This window comes from Microtus pennsylvanicus, chromosome 15, assembly GCF_037038515.1.
Source record: "Microtus pennsylvanicus isolate mMicPen1 chromosome 15, mMicPen1.hap1, whole genome shotgun sequence".
Classification (NCBI taxonomy): Eukaryota; Metazoa; Chordata; class Mammalia; order Rodentia; family Cricetidae; genus Microtus; species Microtus pennsylvanicus.
Window position 1 is genome coordinate 6,617,688 of NC_134593.1, and position 16,343 is coordinate 6,634,030.

General features: G+C 39.7%; 1 protein-coding gene and 1 long non-coding RNA gene across 2 annotated transcripts in view; both read right to left on the bottom strand.

Moving 5' to 3' along the window:
• Window positions 1-1,709, bottom strand: LOC142835977 (uncharacterized). Its single transcript, XR_012907976.1, has 3 exons — window positions 1,429-1,709; window positions 1,007-1,244; window positions 1-404 (listed from the first exon to the last, which is right to left on the bottom strand). It is a non-coding gene; the product is annotated as an uncharacterized LOC142835977 (long non-coding RNA).
• A 2,763-nt stretch (window positions 1,710-4,472) lies between these two features.
• The window catches only part of LOC142836104 (uncharacterized), a 79,228-nt gene continuing 67,357 nt past the window's right edge, over window positions 4,473-16,343 (bottom strand). Inside the window, exons 12-17 of the mRNA XM_075950120.1 lie at window positions 15,456-15,489; window positions 13,510-13,571; window positions 11,143-11,179; window positions 8,502-8,563; window positions 6,340-6,373; window positions 4,473-4,563 (exon numbers count right to left, since the gene is read on the bottom strand). Of these exons, the coding sequence (XP_075806235.1) occupies window positions 4,473-4,563; window positions 6,340-6,373; window positions 8,502-8,563; window positions 11,143-11,179; window positions 13,510-13,571; window positions 15,456-15,489 (320 nt within the window). The remainder of the gene's footprint in view (window positions 4,564-6,339; window positions 6,374-8,501; window positions 8,564-11,142; window positions 11,180-13,509; window positions 13,572-15,455; window positions 15,490-16,343) is intronic.

The window sequence follows — 16,343 nt, forward strand, 5'->3', positions numbered from 1 at the left end:
TCAGATAAGATTTAATGTTTTAATGCCTGGCCAGTAATTCAAGGAACAAAACACTATATGTAATTTATCCACAAAAGTGGTGAAAGATGGATGTTATGTCTCCCTCCCTATTTTAATAACTCACTTAGTCCAACTGATAATGTCCACATGCACTTGGCTGTGGGGGATCCTACTGGAAGTCTTACTCCTTAAGATAAATGACACAAAAATGGGATGGGATGGAGGCAGAGGACAGGGATGGGGAAGATATGAGCAACATGGATGATCTGAATTACATACATTAAAATGTCAAAGAGTAAATTGAAAATATTCTTCAAACAATAAAATGAAAGAAAACCTTAAAAAATATTTCTAACAGCTTGTCATTTGTTGACAGGAGCTCCTCTTAGGTTGTTCAGCAGAAACTAAAAAGAAAAGCAAGAATTATCAGTAGTATCAAGAACATCATTGGTGGCATCGTCAAGATAAGCAGTAACAGAGGCATCACCCGTAGAATCCTATGTAGTGTCATGTCACAATGAGTATCATTGTATTTGAGAACGGTGAGAATGTGGAGTCTTGTTTCATTGGTTTTATTCTCAGAGGTTGTTTCTTTTGGGGTGTTTATTTCCAAAATAATGCTGTCCACATAAGTCACAGTGAATGGACACAGAAAAATAACAACTAATATCTAACAGTTACATTTCCCTGCTTAGCCATTCAGAAAATACAAGTTTCACATTAAGAGTGAAAATCATTTCCTCATTCCAGCATGGGAAGCAACTGTGTGCTTACCAACTTTACTTGATCAGTTTGGTTGGACTAAACTGATTTTGTTAATTTTATGTGATGCATTTTCAATATGACTAGAAAAGATAATCATTTTTTCTAGTTTTAGATAATATCTAAAGAGTCCTATACAAAGTATGAAATTTATTTATCATCATGCATATTAGAGCCAAAGAGAATTGGATTTCTCTCACAGAAATATTTATCTATTTTAAGCCATTAGTGTGGTCTAACTTACCTTGTTAAGCTCCTTGTCACTTTAACTGTGCAGGATTTCTAAAATAGGCTCCATACCCACATCATCATCAAAACCACCAACTGCAGCAACCACATTGATGATGTTAGGAGGAGCAAGGATGTGGTTGCTGCCCAAATGAAAAAAAACTTGGAGTGAGTATTTCCTGCATAGTTGGTGCAGTCAGCGGGACTTGAAGGAAGAACCCGCATACAAGCATTGTGAGGGTCCAATGCGTCACCTGGGATACAAACAAGAGCAGATTCCTGGTCAGTAGTGAAGCTAAGACACTGTGTTCTCTTCTAAGCAGGTATCAAGAACAGGGTCAGAATGTTGCACAGGGTCCATGGTGTCACCACTGTGGCTACCAGGAGGAAGCTCAGGGACAGCATGTGTTCCCCCCCTTGCATGCCCAGTATAAGTACCTAGAGAAGGTGTGTGATCCATGCTGATGGTGTTAGCAGTAGTTTTTTCAGATGACCGACGATTGTCACCTCTTTCACTAACGCTGATGGTGTTAACAGTAGTTTTTTCAGATGACCGACAATTGTCACCTCTGTCACTAACGCTGCTGGTGTTAACAGTAGTCTCCTCAGAAGACTGACGATTGTCACCTGTTTCATTAACATGAGAAGTTGATGTGGCATTGGCATGGACAGGAGGCTGGGGCACGATGTCATGCATATTGGATGGAGGAAGGAAACCTTCTCCCTTCTTTGTTTCAACCTTTAAGGAAATTTTGAGATATTAGATTTCATTGAAAACTTCACTTATTTTTGTTCATTTTAGAGCTTATCTGTTAATGTCAGGGTCTTGATTTAGAGTCCCCAAATGTTTGTTTTCTCAGGCTAATTTTATCATTATAATCGCTGGTATCCTAAAACTTTTGCTTCCATTCTGGTTTAGTCAAAGGCCCAGAGTTTGAAAATCTTAAAAGAGGACCTGCTCAGCTTTATGCCTTCTTTTATTCTGTTCTTTGCTACCTCTCTATAATGGAAAGATGGAAAAAAGACACAATGTGTCCTCTCCTGTCTTTATGACAAGGATTTTACATTCCATCCAGATTAAGAGAATGTGACAATCGGGGGCTTTGGAAACAAAAAGAACCTCGCTCTTCTGCACCACACTACTGCTTTCCCCATGGCTTTCACAATTGCCCATTAGGTTCCGGGATAACAGAACAGTGAGGGTGACTTTTGAAATGCATGAATAAAGTGTGCCACTTCCCACAGTGGATGGAAACTATGGGGCTGAAGGAAGGGTTCTTGGAGATGCCATCCAAACTCTTACTCCTTAGCTATGACTGTCTTTATATATGGCTGATGAATGCAATGGACTGTTCCAGCATCTCTGTGGTGGCTTGAATGAGAACAGACTCATGTACCAGGTTTGAGGAGGATTTGTGCTACTTATGTGAAATACTCAAACATTCCAAAGTTTACCCAACATGATCAAACAATGTAATGTGGAGATGGTAAACAAAATAGCTTGAGAAGCATTGTTTGTAAAGGAAAACAGATGAGGAAGTACACATACTACATGTGTGTCCAAACTGCTCAAGGGCATCATGTGAAAATGTTCAGTTCATTGGTTTCCTTGAGAATGATGAGCGTGAACACCTCAAAGCTTGAGATTTGTGAGCCTTAGACACATTTTCACACACCATATGTTTCACTCATTGCTTCATCGTTAACTAAATATGCTTAAGCCAGTTATAAAAAGGGAATGAAAGGGCCACATGGTACAAGTATAGTTTTCCAGGACACATGTCACATGGAAATTAGAGACACTGAAGATGACTGAGAAGACCCTGAAAATATTTTCCTTATATGCTAGTTACACAACAGGAGTGCCAATGAATATATAGACACCATTTATTATCTGAAAATCAATTTTGTAGCATCCTAAAAATTACTATTGGAGTGTGTGTTTGCTTGTGTGCTTGAATTAATATGCCAGTTTGTGCTATGCTAGTGCGTGTGTGTATACGTGCATGCATGCGTGTGTGTGTGTGTGAAGGGCAGAGGATAACCTTCAGGAGGCGGCTCTCTGCTTTCACTGTGTGAGACAGGGTCTCTCAATGTTTCTGTGCCTCTGTGTGTTCCAGTCTGGCTGGTTTGTAGGTTTCAGAGCTGTTCTACTCTCTCAGCCTCCAATCAGGATTTAGGGGTGTTGAGATTACGTATGTGAGACACTTGTTGTTTGTTGTGTTCTCTGGGATGAACTCAGATCAATAGGATTGCAATGTAAGGGCTCTGAACGGCTGGCATATGTGTGTGTGTGTGTGTGTGTGTCTGTGTGTACTAGCTTTTCAATGAAAAGAAGTGTGTGTATGTGTGTGTGTGTGTGTGTGTGTGTGAGAGCGAGAGAGAGAGAGAGAGAGAGAGAGAGAGAGAGAGAGAAAGAGAGAGGAGAAAAAACAGAGATAGAGGTAGAGATTGGTTTTTTATCAGTTCAGAATTAAGATCTGCCTGATCTTCCAAAGGTCCTGAGTTCAATTCCCAGCAACCACATGGTGGTTCACAACCATCTGTAATGGGGTCTGTGTGGCGTGTAGGCATACACAAAGACAGAATATTGTATACATAACAAATAAATAAATAAATAAATAAATAAATAAAGAGACAAACAGAGGAGACGCTCTTATCTGTGATCCTGAAATAGAAATATCCAAAGGAAGAGAAAACCTACCTGCCATTATGCTGAGAGAAAAGGCACCTGGGTGATGCCTGGACCACTACAATAACTGGACCCTTTAAAATGTATTTAGATGTATTACCAGAGTTGTTTTTAAAATCAGTCTAATGTGTATCTATTTCTGCAAACCATCCTTGATCAAGCACCAGGCACCTTTGATGTGGGAGTGTCATATATCAATCTGTTGATTTCATTGGTTAAGCAATAAAGAAACTGCTTGGCCCTGATAGGTTAAAACATAGGTGGGAGGAGTAAACAGAACAGAATGCTGGAAGGAAGAGGAAGTGAGCTCAGAGACTCCATGCTCCTCTCGCCCGGCCAGTCGCATGCAATGAAGCTCCGACCCAGGGTAGACGTAGGCTAGAATCTCCCTGGTAAGCCACCTTGTGGGCTACACAGATTATAAGAAATGGGCTAGTGTAGGTGCGAGAGTTAGCCGAGAATAGGCTAGATATAATGGGCCAAGCAGTGTTTAAAAGAATACAATTGTGTGTTGTTATTTCGGGGCATAAGCTAGCCAGGCGGCCGGGGTGCAGGGGATGCAGCCCTGCCACTCGTATTACTTCACACCTTCTAATATATGAGAACTGCACTCAATCTTCCACTCCCTGTGTTTCCAGTTCATTCTCTTATTGGGCCACCGCTATCTGCAAGGACTTACTGCTCACTGGAATTTATAGAAAGGATGGTTCACTGATACCAAACACTTTTCTCTGACCAATTTTCCATATAAAACTGTGATAGGTAGAGTACTGCTGCATTTTAACAAAATTTATAAGGAAACAAATTTCACAAAGGAGAATTTTACCTTAGTAGTGTTGGTGGCCGTGTCCTCTGTTGTAACATGAGGGTTTTCAGAGAGCCTTTAGAATAAAAACATGCAGTGAGGGGTGAGTTTGGTCCTTAGAGCATCTCTCTTGAAAGATTTGTTATCTGTGCACTAAGTGACATTTTTGCATTTATGTAATTCAATGTTGACCCCTGTTTTAAAAAGTTTTTGCTTTGGCAGTTTAAACTTGTCTCAATCTATGTAACATTCAGTGAAGACTCACTCATAGTTCTATTTAAAAATGAAAATTTAAAAAGCCAGTGGTTTGGGAGATGGCTCAGTCAATAAGAATGTTTGCTGCCAACACAGATCAACCTGAGTTTGAATCCTCAGCATCCACATAAAAAACTGGGCATGGACACATGCACATGTAACCCAGTACTGTGGGTAGAAGAGAGGCTACCATTTGGGCTTGTTGGCTGCCAGACCAGCTCCAGGGTCAGTCAGAGATCTTATGTCAAGTGGATAAGTTAGTGAATGATGCAAGACACCAATATCCTCCTCTTTCCTTCATGTTTGCACAGAGAAATATGCAAAGCATGCAACAGGCACATGCACATGCACACATGCAACACACACACACAGACACACACAGACACACACAGACACAGACACAGACACACACACACATACACAAACACATAAGAGGGAGGATTGGCGAGTTTTGCACACACTTGTTATGATGGTTGCAGTAACTGATTGTTTTGCGCACTTAATGCTCCTATTTCATTTGTTCTCCTAAACCTAAAACACCATAGCCTGTTTTTGTTAAAAAAAAATTAGGCATTTCATTTCATAGCACTCTCTCCCAAGGAGTTGCTTTGGAAAAACATGAAATGTACCCTATGTCTAAGCATTAAGTTGCCATCAGTCTCAAGAGTCACCATATTTTGGGGCCTTGAAGCAATGTTTTGATAGTGTGTCCACATGCATATGTTGGAACTCTTTATACTCAAGGGTATTTCTGAGTCATTTTATAGGACACTGGAGAGCAACATTGTCCCCTCAGCTTTGCTTCATCTGAACTACAGCTAAAAGTTTCAAATTTCAGGGTTTCTGATTGGCAAACTCTGGAATAAACACTTTCTTTTTCTAACTTCCACCTACCTTGGGATTCACCACAGAGGTGGAACTCATTAAGAGGGAAATAAACCTGCTGAACAGAAGCATGTCTATAAGGCCATTCTGAGGTGATTTTCTCAGCAAAGTCTGGGAGAGTTTTGCCCACACTCTTCCCAGCAGACAACTTGACCCAAACATACTAGTAAACAGGATTAATAGCCTGAAAACTAATATTTTTACATATATGTACATGGCATGTTATGTAAGTATGTGTGATTTCAGATAAATACGTGCCAGTGTGTAGGTGTGGTGATTGGAGTCCAGATTTGGGTGTTGACCCTCACCCTCAGCCTTAGTTATATGGCTGAATCTCATTCATGAATGCAAGCCCCAGGCTAGCAATCCAGGAAAGCCATCCAGAAAATGTGAGGGGATGCTCTGTCTCCACCTGCAGTCTCACCAAAGCTCGCCAGGATTTTAGAAGCGCACAAGACCAACAGGCCTCATGTGGACCCTGGGCATCCATCTCCCATTCTCCCATTTACACAGCCAGCACTTTATCTGCTGAATCACCGCCACAGACAGGGAGTCCTAACAGCATTGCACGCTGTATCTGAGGCATAATTCAGCTTTCATTAGCAAATAATCAAGAAGCTAAAATTGTCTTACACAGAGGAAAACATGGTGCCAGCTTCTAAACTTTATATTCTCTACATACTCATTGTATTTAAAATCCAGACATTCTTACCCGAGTGAGATCTGGTCTTGATTTCTTCCATTATCTACAGAGTAGAAAGGCAAAATATGTTATAAGCAACCGTAGAAAAAAAGAGCATTGAATGCCAAGGCCAATGTTTCATTACTACATATACTTTGAATATGTGTAGCCTTTAAGGTGGATACTGATTTATAGACAATAAATACAAGGATAACTCTTAATTTACATTTCTTTGTATGTTTAAAATACAGAGACAATTTTATCAAAAGTCAATACTAACAATAAATTGGTGTACAAAACACCTATGATCATGAGCATTATCAAACAGAGAAACTGACATCTTAACCAGAATCAATATCACAAGCTGAAGTGTTAATTGGTAGCACAGTGTTGCTGCTGCTGGATTTGTCTCTGGACTAGTGGTGTTAGGAGAATTGCAAGTGAGCATACTCATCTTGCAGGGAAGTGAAAAGAGCCTCTCTAAAGATTAAGATGAACTTATTTTGTTGAAGATGAAAATTCCAGACACAGGGAAGGTAAGTCTACGAGGACCGCTCCTTGCAGCATAGCAAAACTTAAGACACACAGGTAGACCAAGGGCAAAGAATTTCCAGATGCTAGGGTGGCAAAGCTACACAGAGAGAGGGGGGGGCATTGTGTGTACTCTCCTCAAGTGCTTCTGAGGAGGCTGCAGAAGCCCCTCAGTTCCAGCTTCTGGTCCCTTGCTAATGGGCAGTACAAAGAAGCTCAGCACTAGCTGCTATCACCTCCCATGGAAAGAGCTATGGGAAAGCCCCCTGCAGTAGCTATGCACCGTGAACTGTATTTCTAGGGTGAGAAGGATGGAAGAAACGTGGGGACCAAGCAGCAATTCCATGGAAGTAGTACCTCACAGGAAACGTTTGTGTCCACACATATACAGCTTCAGTGAGCAGCTTTCACTGCATGCTAACAGCCTGTCCTCTACAAAGAAATAAAGCAAATATTTGCTTATTTCATTCACAGAATGGGAACTGCAGTATAACCTCCTTGGCATTGTCTATGGCTGAGGCAGAGCATTTGTCCCACAACAAACGGACTGCCAGTGAGGCTTAGCATGTGGGAGACCTCCATCAACCATGGTCACCACAAAGGAAATTTAGTGTGGAAATAATGTAAAGGACAGTCACCCACATTACAATAATACTGACTCTTTCAATAAAGTCTTTCAGACCCTCTACACTGCATGTACTCCTATTCACTTGATGCTGTGCTCTCTATAGGCAAGGTAGGTATGAAGACACTGTGGTGACAGCGGAGAGCCCAAACTCTGTAGTGTTCCTCCCACTCTTAGAATCTTATCCAGACTCAATGGACCAGTCAGTGCTGTCCCCTGCAGAATGATGCTCTCTTCTCAGCCTTCCTCCTACTGTGGCAAATTGTTCTGGAAATTATGTCTATCAGCATATAAACCAAGTATCACCATATCCTACACTAATAAAACCAAAGGAAAAAGGTGCTGGCGGTATAGCCATTAGGGCGAGCGCTAGTCTAGAATGCTTAGAATGGCAATGTTCAATCCGCAGCACTGCCTACAGGACTCAAAATTCGTTTATTAAAAAGTTGACCAAGCCTATTATTTCTTATGCCAAGAAATAGTCAGATTAAATAGCAGATAATTAAAGATAAACATAAAACCATATGTAAATTGTCTAATATGTCTAAGTAGAGAAATTACAGAAAGGAACAAAACCCATAAAAATGTAATTAATTTAGTTCTCAAAATCCTTAATGAAAGTAATTGAATACTGTATTTCTGTTTTTTACATGATCACCTTTTATTGACACTAATATATGTAGCATAAATATACTATATTTATTACAAAAATGAAAGAAAAATTCAAAATTGCTGTCACATAACTCTAGAGGACACATACTGTGGACTAGTTAGAGGTCCTTATATTTATACAAAGATACTGTGTGCATCAGAGGCTCATGTTAAATAAACAAACATGGTTCAGATAATATAGATTGATACTGAAATTTCTCAGAAAATCATTTCTTAAATAATTTTGAATGTGAAGAACATTAGGAGGCAAATTTTTAAAAAATGAAATTACGTTTATATCTTATTTACTTTGTTCCTTTTTTGAATGAATTAAGTAGCTATTGAAACTAGGGAAGTAGCAGCAAGTATTCATGATTACTCTTACCTCCACTGATCTGAAGAGACTTCTTAAGTATTGATTTCAGCTCTCCAGATGGTCGTACACCGCTGTGGCATATTTTAAAAAGTAATATTTTAATATTCATACAAGAACATTTACCGAATGCTTTGATTATTTGTTGTTTGATTTCCTAACATACATTAGAGATTTACAGTCAAGCATTAACTTGTCCTTCAGTTGATTAGGTTTGGTGACACTTTTTAAAGCTTTTCCCATGTGAAAGAAAGGAAAGAATTTAGTCCACAGAAATTAGCCCACCAAAAGCATAGAAACACACAAGGGAGAGAGAGACAGAGATAGATAGAGAGATAGAGAGAAAGAGAGACAGAGAGAGACAGAGATAGAGATAAAGAGAGAGAGAGAACACCAAAGACACTAGTTTTGGGGGTGGGGTGGGATAGGGGTAAGGGGAGATGGGGAGAGCACAGTGAGAAGGGGAGGATTGGGAAAACTTGGGGAAACGGGATGATTGGGATAAAGGAAGGCTGGATAGGGGAACAGGGAAGCACATATTTTAGTTAAGGGAGCCACCTTAGAATTGGCAAGAGACTTGAACCTAGAGTGGCTCCCAGGTGCCAAGGCGATGTCCCCAGTTAGTTCCTTGGGCAGCTGAGGATAGGGAACCTGAAATGACCCTATCCTATAGCCATACTGATGAATATCTTGCATATCACCATAGAACCTTCATCTGGCGATGGATGGAAATAGAGGCAGAGACCCACACTGGAGCACTGGACTGAGCTCCCAAGGTCCCAGTGAGGAGCAGAAGGAGGTAGAACATGAGCAAGGAAGTCAGAACCACGAGGGGTGCACCCACCCACTGAGACAGTGGGGCTGATCGATTAAGAGCTCACCAAGGCCAGCTGGACTGTGACTGAAAAAGCATGGGATAAAACTGGACTCTCTGAATATGGCGGACAATGAGGGCTGATGAGAAGCCAAGGACAATGGCACGGGGTTTTGATCCTACTTCATGTTCTGGCTTTTTGGGAGCCTAGCCAGTTTGGATGTTCACCTTCCTAGACCTGGACGGAGGGGGGGGGAGGACCTTGGACTTCCCACAGGGCAGGGAACCCTGACTGCTCTTTGGACTGGAGAGGGAGGGGGAGAGGAGTGGAGGGAGGAGGAAAGGAGTGGGAGGAGGGGGAGGGAAATGGGAGGCTGGGAGAAGGCAGAAACTTTTTTTTCTCAATAAAAATTAAAAAACAAAAGACACTAGTTTTTCTCCAGCACATTTTTTAATGCTGTAGTAGCTGATGGTCACTCTTGTGCTCAATGTAATTAGTACCCCGATTCCACTTGTCATGTCATCATCTGCTCCTAGAGCATCACAGAACCCCTCTCTCTCAGGTTACTTTGTGGGCTCTCAATGCACGTGATGCTATCTCTCACAAGGTTTGTTTGTGGACCATAGAATAGATTCCTGCTTCTGCTAGCACTCTGACAAGATACCATGGCCTAGGCTATGCTCAGGCTGTCCCTTCGTAGTCCATTCATGAATGGATCTTGAAACCACAATCAGCCTGTTTCTATGCCAAATGAGCATTGCTATTAATTTAACGAGATAAAAATATGAACAAACAGCAATAAAACTCAGTGGATAATTTCAGGTTATTAGCTTGAGATAGTTTAGAATTCCTAGTAGAAAGAACATGGTTTTTACAAGGTGTGCCTTTGAACAGTTGTAAATTATGAATCTGCACTTTGGACATTAACTGTGATGCATTTTGGACCTTTTAACTTGGAGTAATTTATTATTAAATCATTAGTAATAAGCAATTTACTAATGTGTATCAAATGCTTTATGATACATGTTCCCACAAATGATAACACAATTGTCCTCTATTATGGAAGTAATCAGTTAAGATGAGCACAGAACTAGCTTGACATACCACCTTTAATTTTCTGCCAAATCAATGTTTGAGATAGCAGATCACTGACAGAAGGGGCCTTTTACTCTATGTTCATGTCCTACTGATGGGGAAGACAAAGCCCCTTTTATAGACACATAAAGAGTAAACATGCCACAGTTTGGCTCTCTACATCCAGATAATCTACTGAGATCCAGAGACTTCATTACTGTAGAAAACAGCTCACAGGAATGGAGAAGTGATGGATGGAGCACTGTGGTAGGAGGAAGGCATGGGATCTTCTACCAACTATGAAAGGGTGCTACACAGAACAAAAGGGCCTCTGCATGTGGAGATGGTGTCAAAGGAAGAAAGTAATTTGTTGGCTTCTTGTAATACTGTGTGATAATGCAGAGAGATCGCAAATCCTGTCAGCTCTTAGAAAGACAAATGCGATGAAGATCTAGTTCACTAGCTGAGCTCAGAAAAAAATTGAAAAGGCAAGGAGTGTCAGATGGACATAGTGAGTGTGGTTATCATGAGTAGGCTCATTTTCCAAAATGCAGAATTGGTACTTGGGAAATGATGGTTGAGCATACACTTCATGTCCATTATCTAAAAACAACAGTATTTCTGGCTAAAATACATTGATAATACTATGGGGATTGTAAGACAAAGCAAAAATTGAGTGTAAAAATCAGTATCTATCTGAGAATACAACTAATAGTTGGCTTATCTTAGAATTTCCTTAGGATTATTTTATTCTTAGACCTTACCTGCAAAAAGGCTTCTTATCAGTATTGTAATGTATTTCTAAAAAAAAATCAAAATGAATTTGTTACAATGCTAGAGAAATAGAACATATAAAATGATTAGATACATAGTATCCATTTTTGAGACTAATCTAGACTATTCTAGAGTAAATACTCTTTTGTAGGAAATTTGTTCATGTAGAATTAATCTATTTTGTTTATTTCAAATCAAATAAGACTTAAACTTATCAATCATAATAGCTAAAACCAAACACTCACCCTGTGATTCCCAAGACAGCCAGAACTACATAACAATAAAACTGTGTCTCACAAACATAAAAATAAAACTGTGTCTTCTGCTAGCACTCTGACAAAATTGAAAATGGAAAAAAAATCCATAGGCGTATACACATGTTTGTTCTTCACGGAAATGAAGAACCTTGTTGAACCTTTTAGTTAAAATTGTTCATTTTGTCAGGCAAATTCCTACCACTGGGACTACATGTATGGCTTCTGTCTTTTGTATCAGGATGAAACCTGGCAGAAAGAAAGAGAAGAGGGACAGGGACCTTTACGTAACAGCTCAAGGGAGGGCAGGCATCAAGCTTCCTCTCCTCATAACCTTTGAGGGAAGAATATCCTTAGTTACATCTGTTTTCCCAGACTCATATGCAGCTTAAAGGATGCCCATGATAGCAGGCATCATCTCCCCTGAAATGAATTACTGGAAAGATCTCTCCCTTGGTAGTAATAACCCCAAGCTTGACCTCAGGTGCAAGAGCATCAGAGAAGCAGCTGTGAGACTGGAGCAGCAAATTCCATGGGCTTCCTTCTGACATAGGATCATTGTACAAGTTCACATATGTAAACAATAAACTCACTCAATCCTTCACTGTACACTTGCAGTTTACTTTTAGAAATGAAACAGGCAGTGGTGGCTCATACCTTTAATCCCAGTGCTTGGAAACAGAGACAGGAGGCTCTATGGGAGTTCAAGGCAAGCTTGTGTAGAGAATACATTAAAGGGCAGGCTCTAATCTACACACAGAAAAACCTTATCTCAAAAAACTAAAATAAACATAAACGAACCAAAAAAGAAATGAAATATTTATTCATTTTTTGTGTTGTTTAAAGTCAAGGAAACTTAGTGTGCCTTTTTAGCATTCCCCCATGTCTCAGGACAGCCACTTGAGCCACCAACTAGTGGACTGGGATTGCGGCTCAGTAGGAAAGCCTATGCTTATTATGCAGGAGGCCTCAGTCAGTTCTCACCACCACAAATGCCATGAACAGCAAACTTCATAATACAGTGACACAAAGCTGTCTCCATTACAATAATATTGACTCTCTTCATCTTACCTCTTGAGCGAGAGGGTTTTGGATGCACTACCTAGTGTGGTTGTCACTGACAACTGAGGTATAAAAGACACTGTGGTGACAGTTGGTGAAAGTAAATACTACGTGGTGTTCCTGCCACTGCCACAAAGTCTCTCCAGACTCAATGGACAAGCAGATAATTCTTTGAAATACAGAATGATGTCATTTTCCTCACTTTGCTTTTTCTTTCAGTTTTTAATTCTTGAATCATGCTTTGCAGCATGGAAATGATATACACCCTTACCATGTTCTATTTAACAAAAACAGAAGGCAGAGATAATGGGTAGGGTGCTTGCCTACAATGCTCCCAAAGCCTTATGTTCAACCTCTAGCACTTCAGAGAAAAGAAAGAGAAAGAAAGAAAGAAAGAAGAGAGGGAGGGAGGGATTTAGGGATGGGTGGAGGAAACAAGGGGAGGCAGGGACCAAGAAAAAGGAAGAAGGAAAAGAAAGAAAAGGAAAACATATAAGGATTGATAAGTCTCCCTAAAATCAATGCATTCACTATAAAAGAAACACTTCCACCCTAAAGTAGGAGATTTCTAAAGAAAACCATTATACAGTATGCCAAAACTTTCCAAATTGAGAACTTTCACAGACATTTAAGAACTCAGATGATTTAATTACATCATAAGGTAGGAAATTAGTTAATGAAAACAATTGATTAAGGTTTTTTTGACATAATTTCATTTTAGTGGCAGTGAGATGTGTAGCAATATGCAGTACAAAATACAAGGCATTTGTCATAAACTCAAGGAGAATCTATATTTCTGACAATCCTATTTGCTGCAGTGTGACTATGGAAGACATGTGCTGTGTAAAGATGTTTTCTCTTTTATTCAAAGGCTGTACAGATATCAGCATTAAAGTGAAATAAGCAATGTTTTGACAAAAATACTTCACAATTGAAAGTGCTTGATGTATACTTGTTTTCCTTAACTCCTTTTTGGGATCTAAAATCTTTACTCTTCCTTATTTTCTTCAGGGAAGGTAGGACAGATGGAGTAATTCTTACCATCGTTGAAGGTGACACACTTTTCCTTCCTCTGCTCCGGCTCTCTTGTTATTGTTCCTTCACTGTGACATATGTTGAAAGTGATCATCATTTAACTATCCATATAAAAACACTTAGCATGTTTCTAAATTCTTTATTTTTGAGTCTCTAACACATCTTACATTACATATTTACAAAAACATTTTTTGAAACAGGATCTCATTATGTTTTTCAGCTAACTTTTAATACACTATATGTTTCATGTTTGTCTTGAAATCAAAGAGATCTATGCCTCCTGCCTCCCACATTCTGGGATTAAAGGCATGGGATAGAAGCCCAGCCAAATAATTCTGAATTCATTCTTCAACAGTTGGTGATGATTAATGACTGCTCTCCTTTCCACCTTTCCTCATGGAGAAAAACACAGAAAATTTAGCTCTTGATTGAAACACACACACACACACACACACACACACACACACACACACACACACATCCAAGCACACAAGACAGGGGAATGGCGGTTTTACCACATACTTTGTTCTGATGGTTGCAGTAACTGATTGTTTTGTGCTTTAAGTACTTAATGCTCCTATTTCATTTCTTTCCCTAAACCTAAAGCACCTTGTCCTGTTTTCTGCCAAGAAACTCTTTAGGCATTACATTTAGTCACTCACTCTCTCCCAAGAAATTGCTTTGGGAGCAACATCTTGATCTAAACATCAAACATCTAAAAATCTAAACATCTAAACATCAAGCTGCCAACAATATCAGAATTCACCATATTTTGGTGATTTGAAGCTGCTTTATTGGAAGTCTGTGCACAAGTACATGATGAAATTCTTTTTTTTCCCTTTTTATCCTTTTTTTTTTTTTGGTTTATTGAGACAGAGTTTCTCTGTAGTTTTGAAGCCTGTCCTGGAACTGCTCCTTGTAAACCAGGCTTGCCTTGAACTCACAGATCCACCTGCCTCTACTTTCCTGAGTGCTAGGATTAAAAGCATGCACCCAAACCACCTGGATCTATGATGATCCTCTTTATATTCAACGGCCATTACTTCCTGCACAAGTCTTGAGTATTTACAGGGCACTGCAGAGCAATACAGTACCCTCAGCTCTACTCCATCTGAACTACAGCTAAGAGCTCCAAATTTCAGGAATTCTGGTTGGTAAGCTCTGGACCAACCAGTTTGTTTTTCTAACTTCATCTACCTTGTGATTCACCGTAGTTGGGGAACTCATTAAGGGAGCTATTAACCTGTAGGACAGAAGCATGTCTATAAGGCCATTCTGAGGTGATCTTTAGCAAAGCCTTGGAGAGTTTTGAACCTTGCCATATTTTTCACACTCTTCCCACAAACAACTCAGCCAAACAAATTAGTGTAAAAGATTAATGACTTGAAAATGGATCCTTTTACATATATGTGCAATATATGGTATATGCTGTGTATTTCTATGTATGTGTGATTTAAGGTACATACATGCCAGTGTGTAGGTGCGGTGATTGGAATATAGACTTGGGAGTTGACCCTAACCTTAAACATTAGTTTACTAGCTGGGTCTCTCACTCATGAATGCAAACCTCAGGCAAGCAATCCAGAAAATGTCAGGGATGCTCTGTCTCCACCTGCAATCTAACCATAAGCTCACCAGAATTTTAAAAGTGCACAAGACCAACAGGCCTCATATAGACCCTGGGAATCTATCTCCCATTTTCCCATATGCACAGCCAGCACTTTATCCGCTGAATCACCTCCACAGACAGGGAGTCCTATAGCATTTCATGCTGTATCAGAGGAATTATCAATTATTTAAAACTATATGCTTCTCCATAGATAAATATTCAGCTTTGATTAGCATATAATCAAGAAGTTGAAACTGGCTTACACAGAAAAAAACATGATGACAGCTTCTGAACTTTATATTCTCTACATACTCAATGTATTTTAAAATCCAGACATTCTTACCTGAGTGAGATCTGATCATTTAGTCTTCGACTAGCTATAAAGTGGAAAAACAAAATATGTTATAATCAATTGTAAAATATAAGAGCATTAAATGCCAAGGCCAATATTTTTTACTACATTTACTTTGTCCCCAAATAAGGCTAAAATTTAAAGTGAATATTGATTTATAGACAACAAATATATGGATAACAATTAATTGAGACTTCTTTGTATGTTTCAAATGAGACAAATTTATCAAAAGTTACTACTTATAATAAATTGGAGTACAAAACACCTATGATCTTGAGCACTATAGACATCTTAACCAGAATCAGTATCACAAGCTGAAGTGTTACAGTAGTAGCACAATGCTGCTGTTGATTTTGTCTCTGGACTAGTGGTGGTAGGAGAATTGTAAGTGAGCATACTTACCTTGTATGGAAGTGAAAAGAGTTTCTCTAAGGTTTGAGTTGACCTTATTCCATTGAAGATGAAAATTCCAGACACAAGGAAGCTAAGTCTACGGTGACTGCCCTTTGCAGCATAGAAAAATGAAAAACAAACAAACAAACCCCACAAGCATTCCAAGGACAAAGGACCCTGCAAAGAATTTCAAACTGATAGGTTGGCAAAGCTCCAGAGAGGGGTCAAGGTGTATACTCTCCTCAAGTGCTTCTGAGGAAGCTGCAGAAGCCCCTCAGTTCTAGCTTCTGGTCCCTCGTGAATGGCAGTGCAAAGAAATTCAGCATCAGTAGCTATCACCTCCATGGTAAGAGCTATTGCAAAGCACCCTGCAGTAGTTATGCACCCTGAACTGTATCTCTAGGGCAAGAAGCATACAAGAAATGTGGGGACCAAGCAGCAATTCCATGGTAGTAGTACCTTACAAGAAACATCAGAGTTCCCACA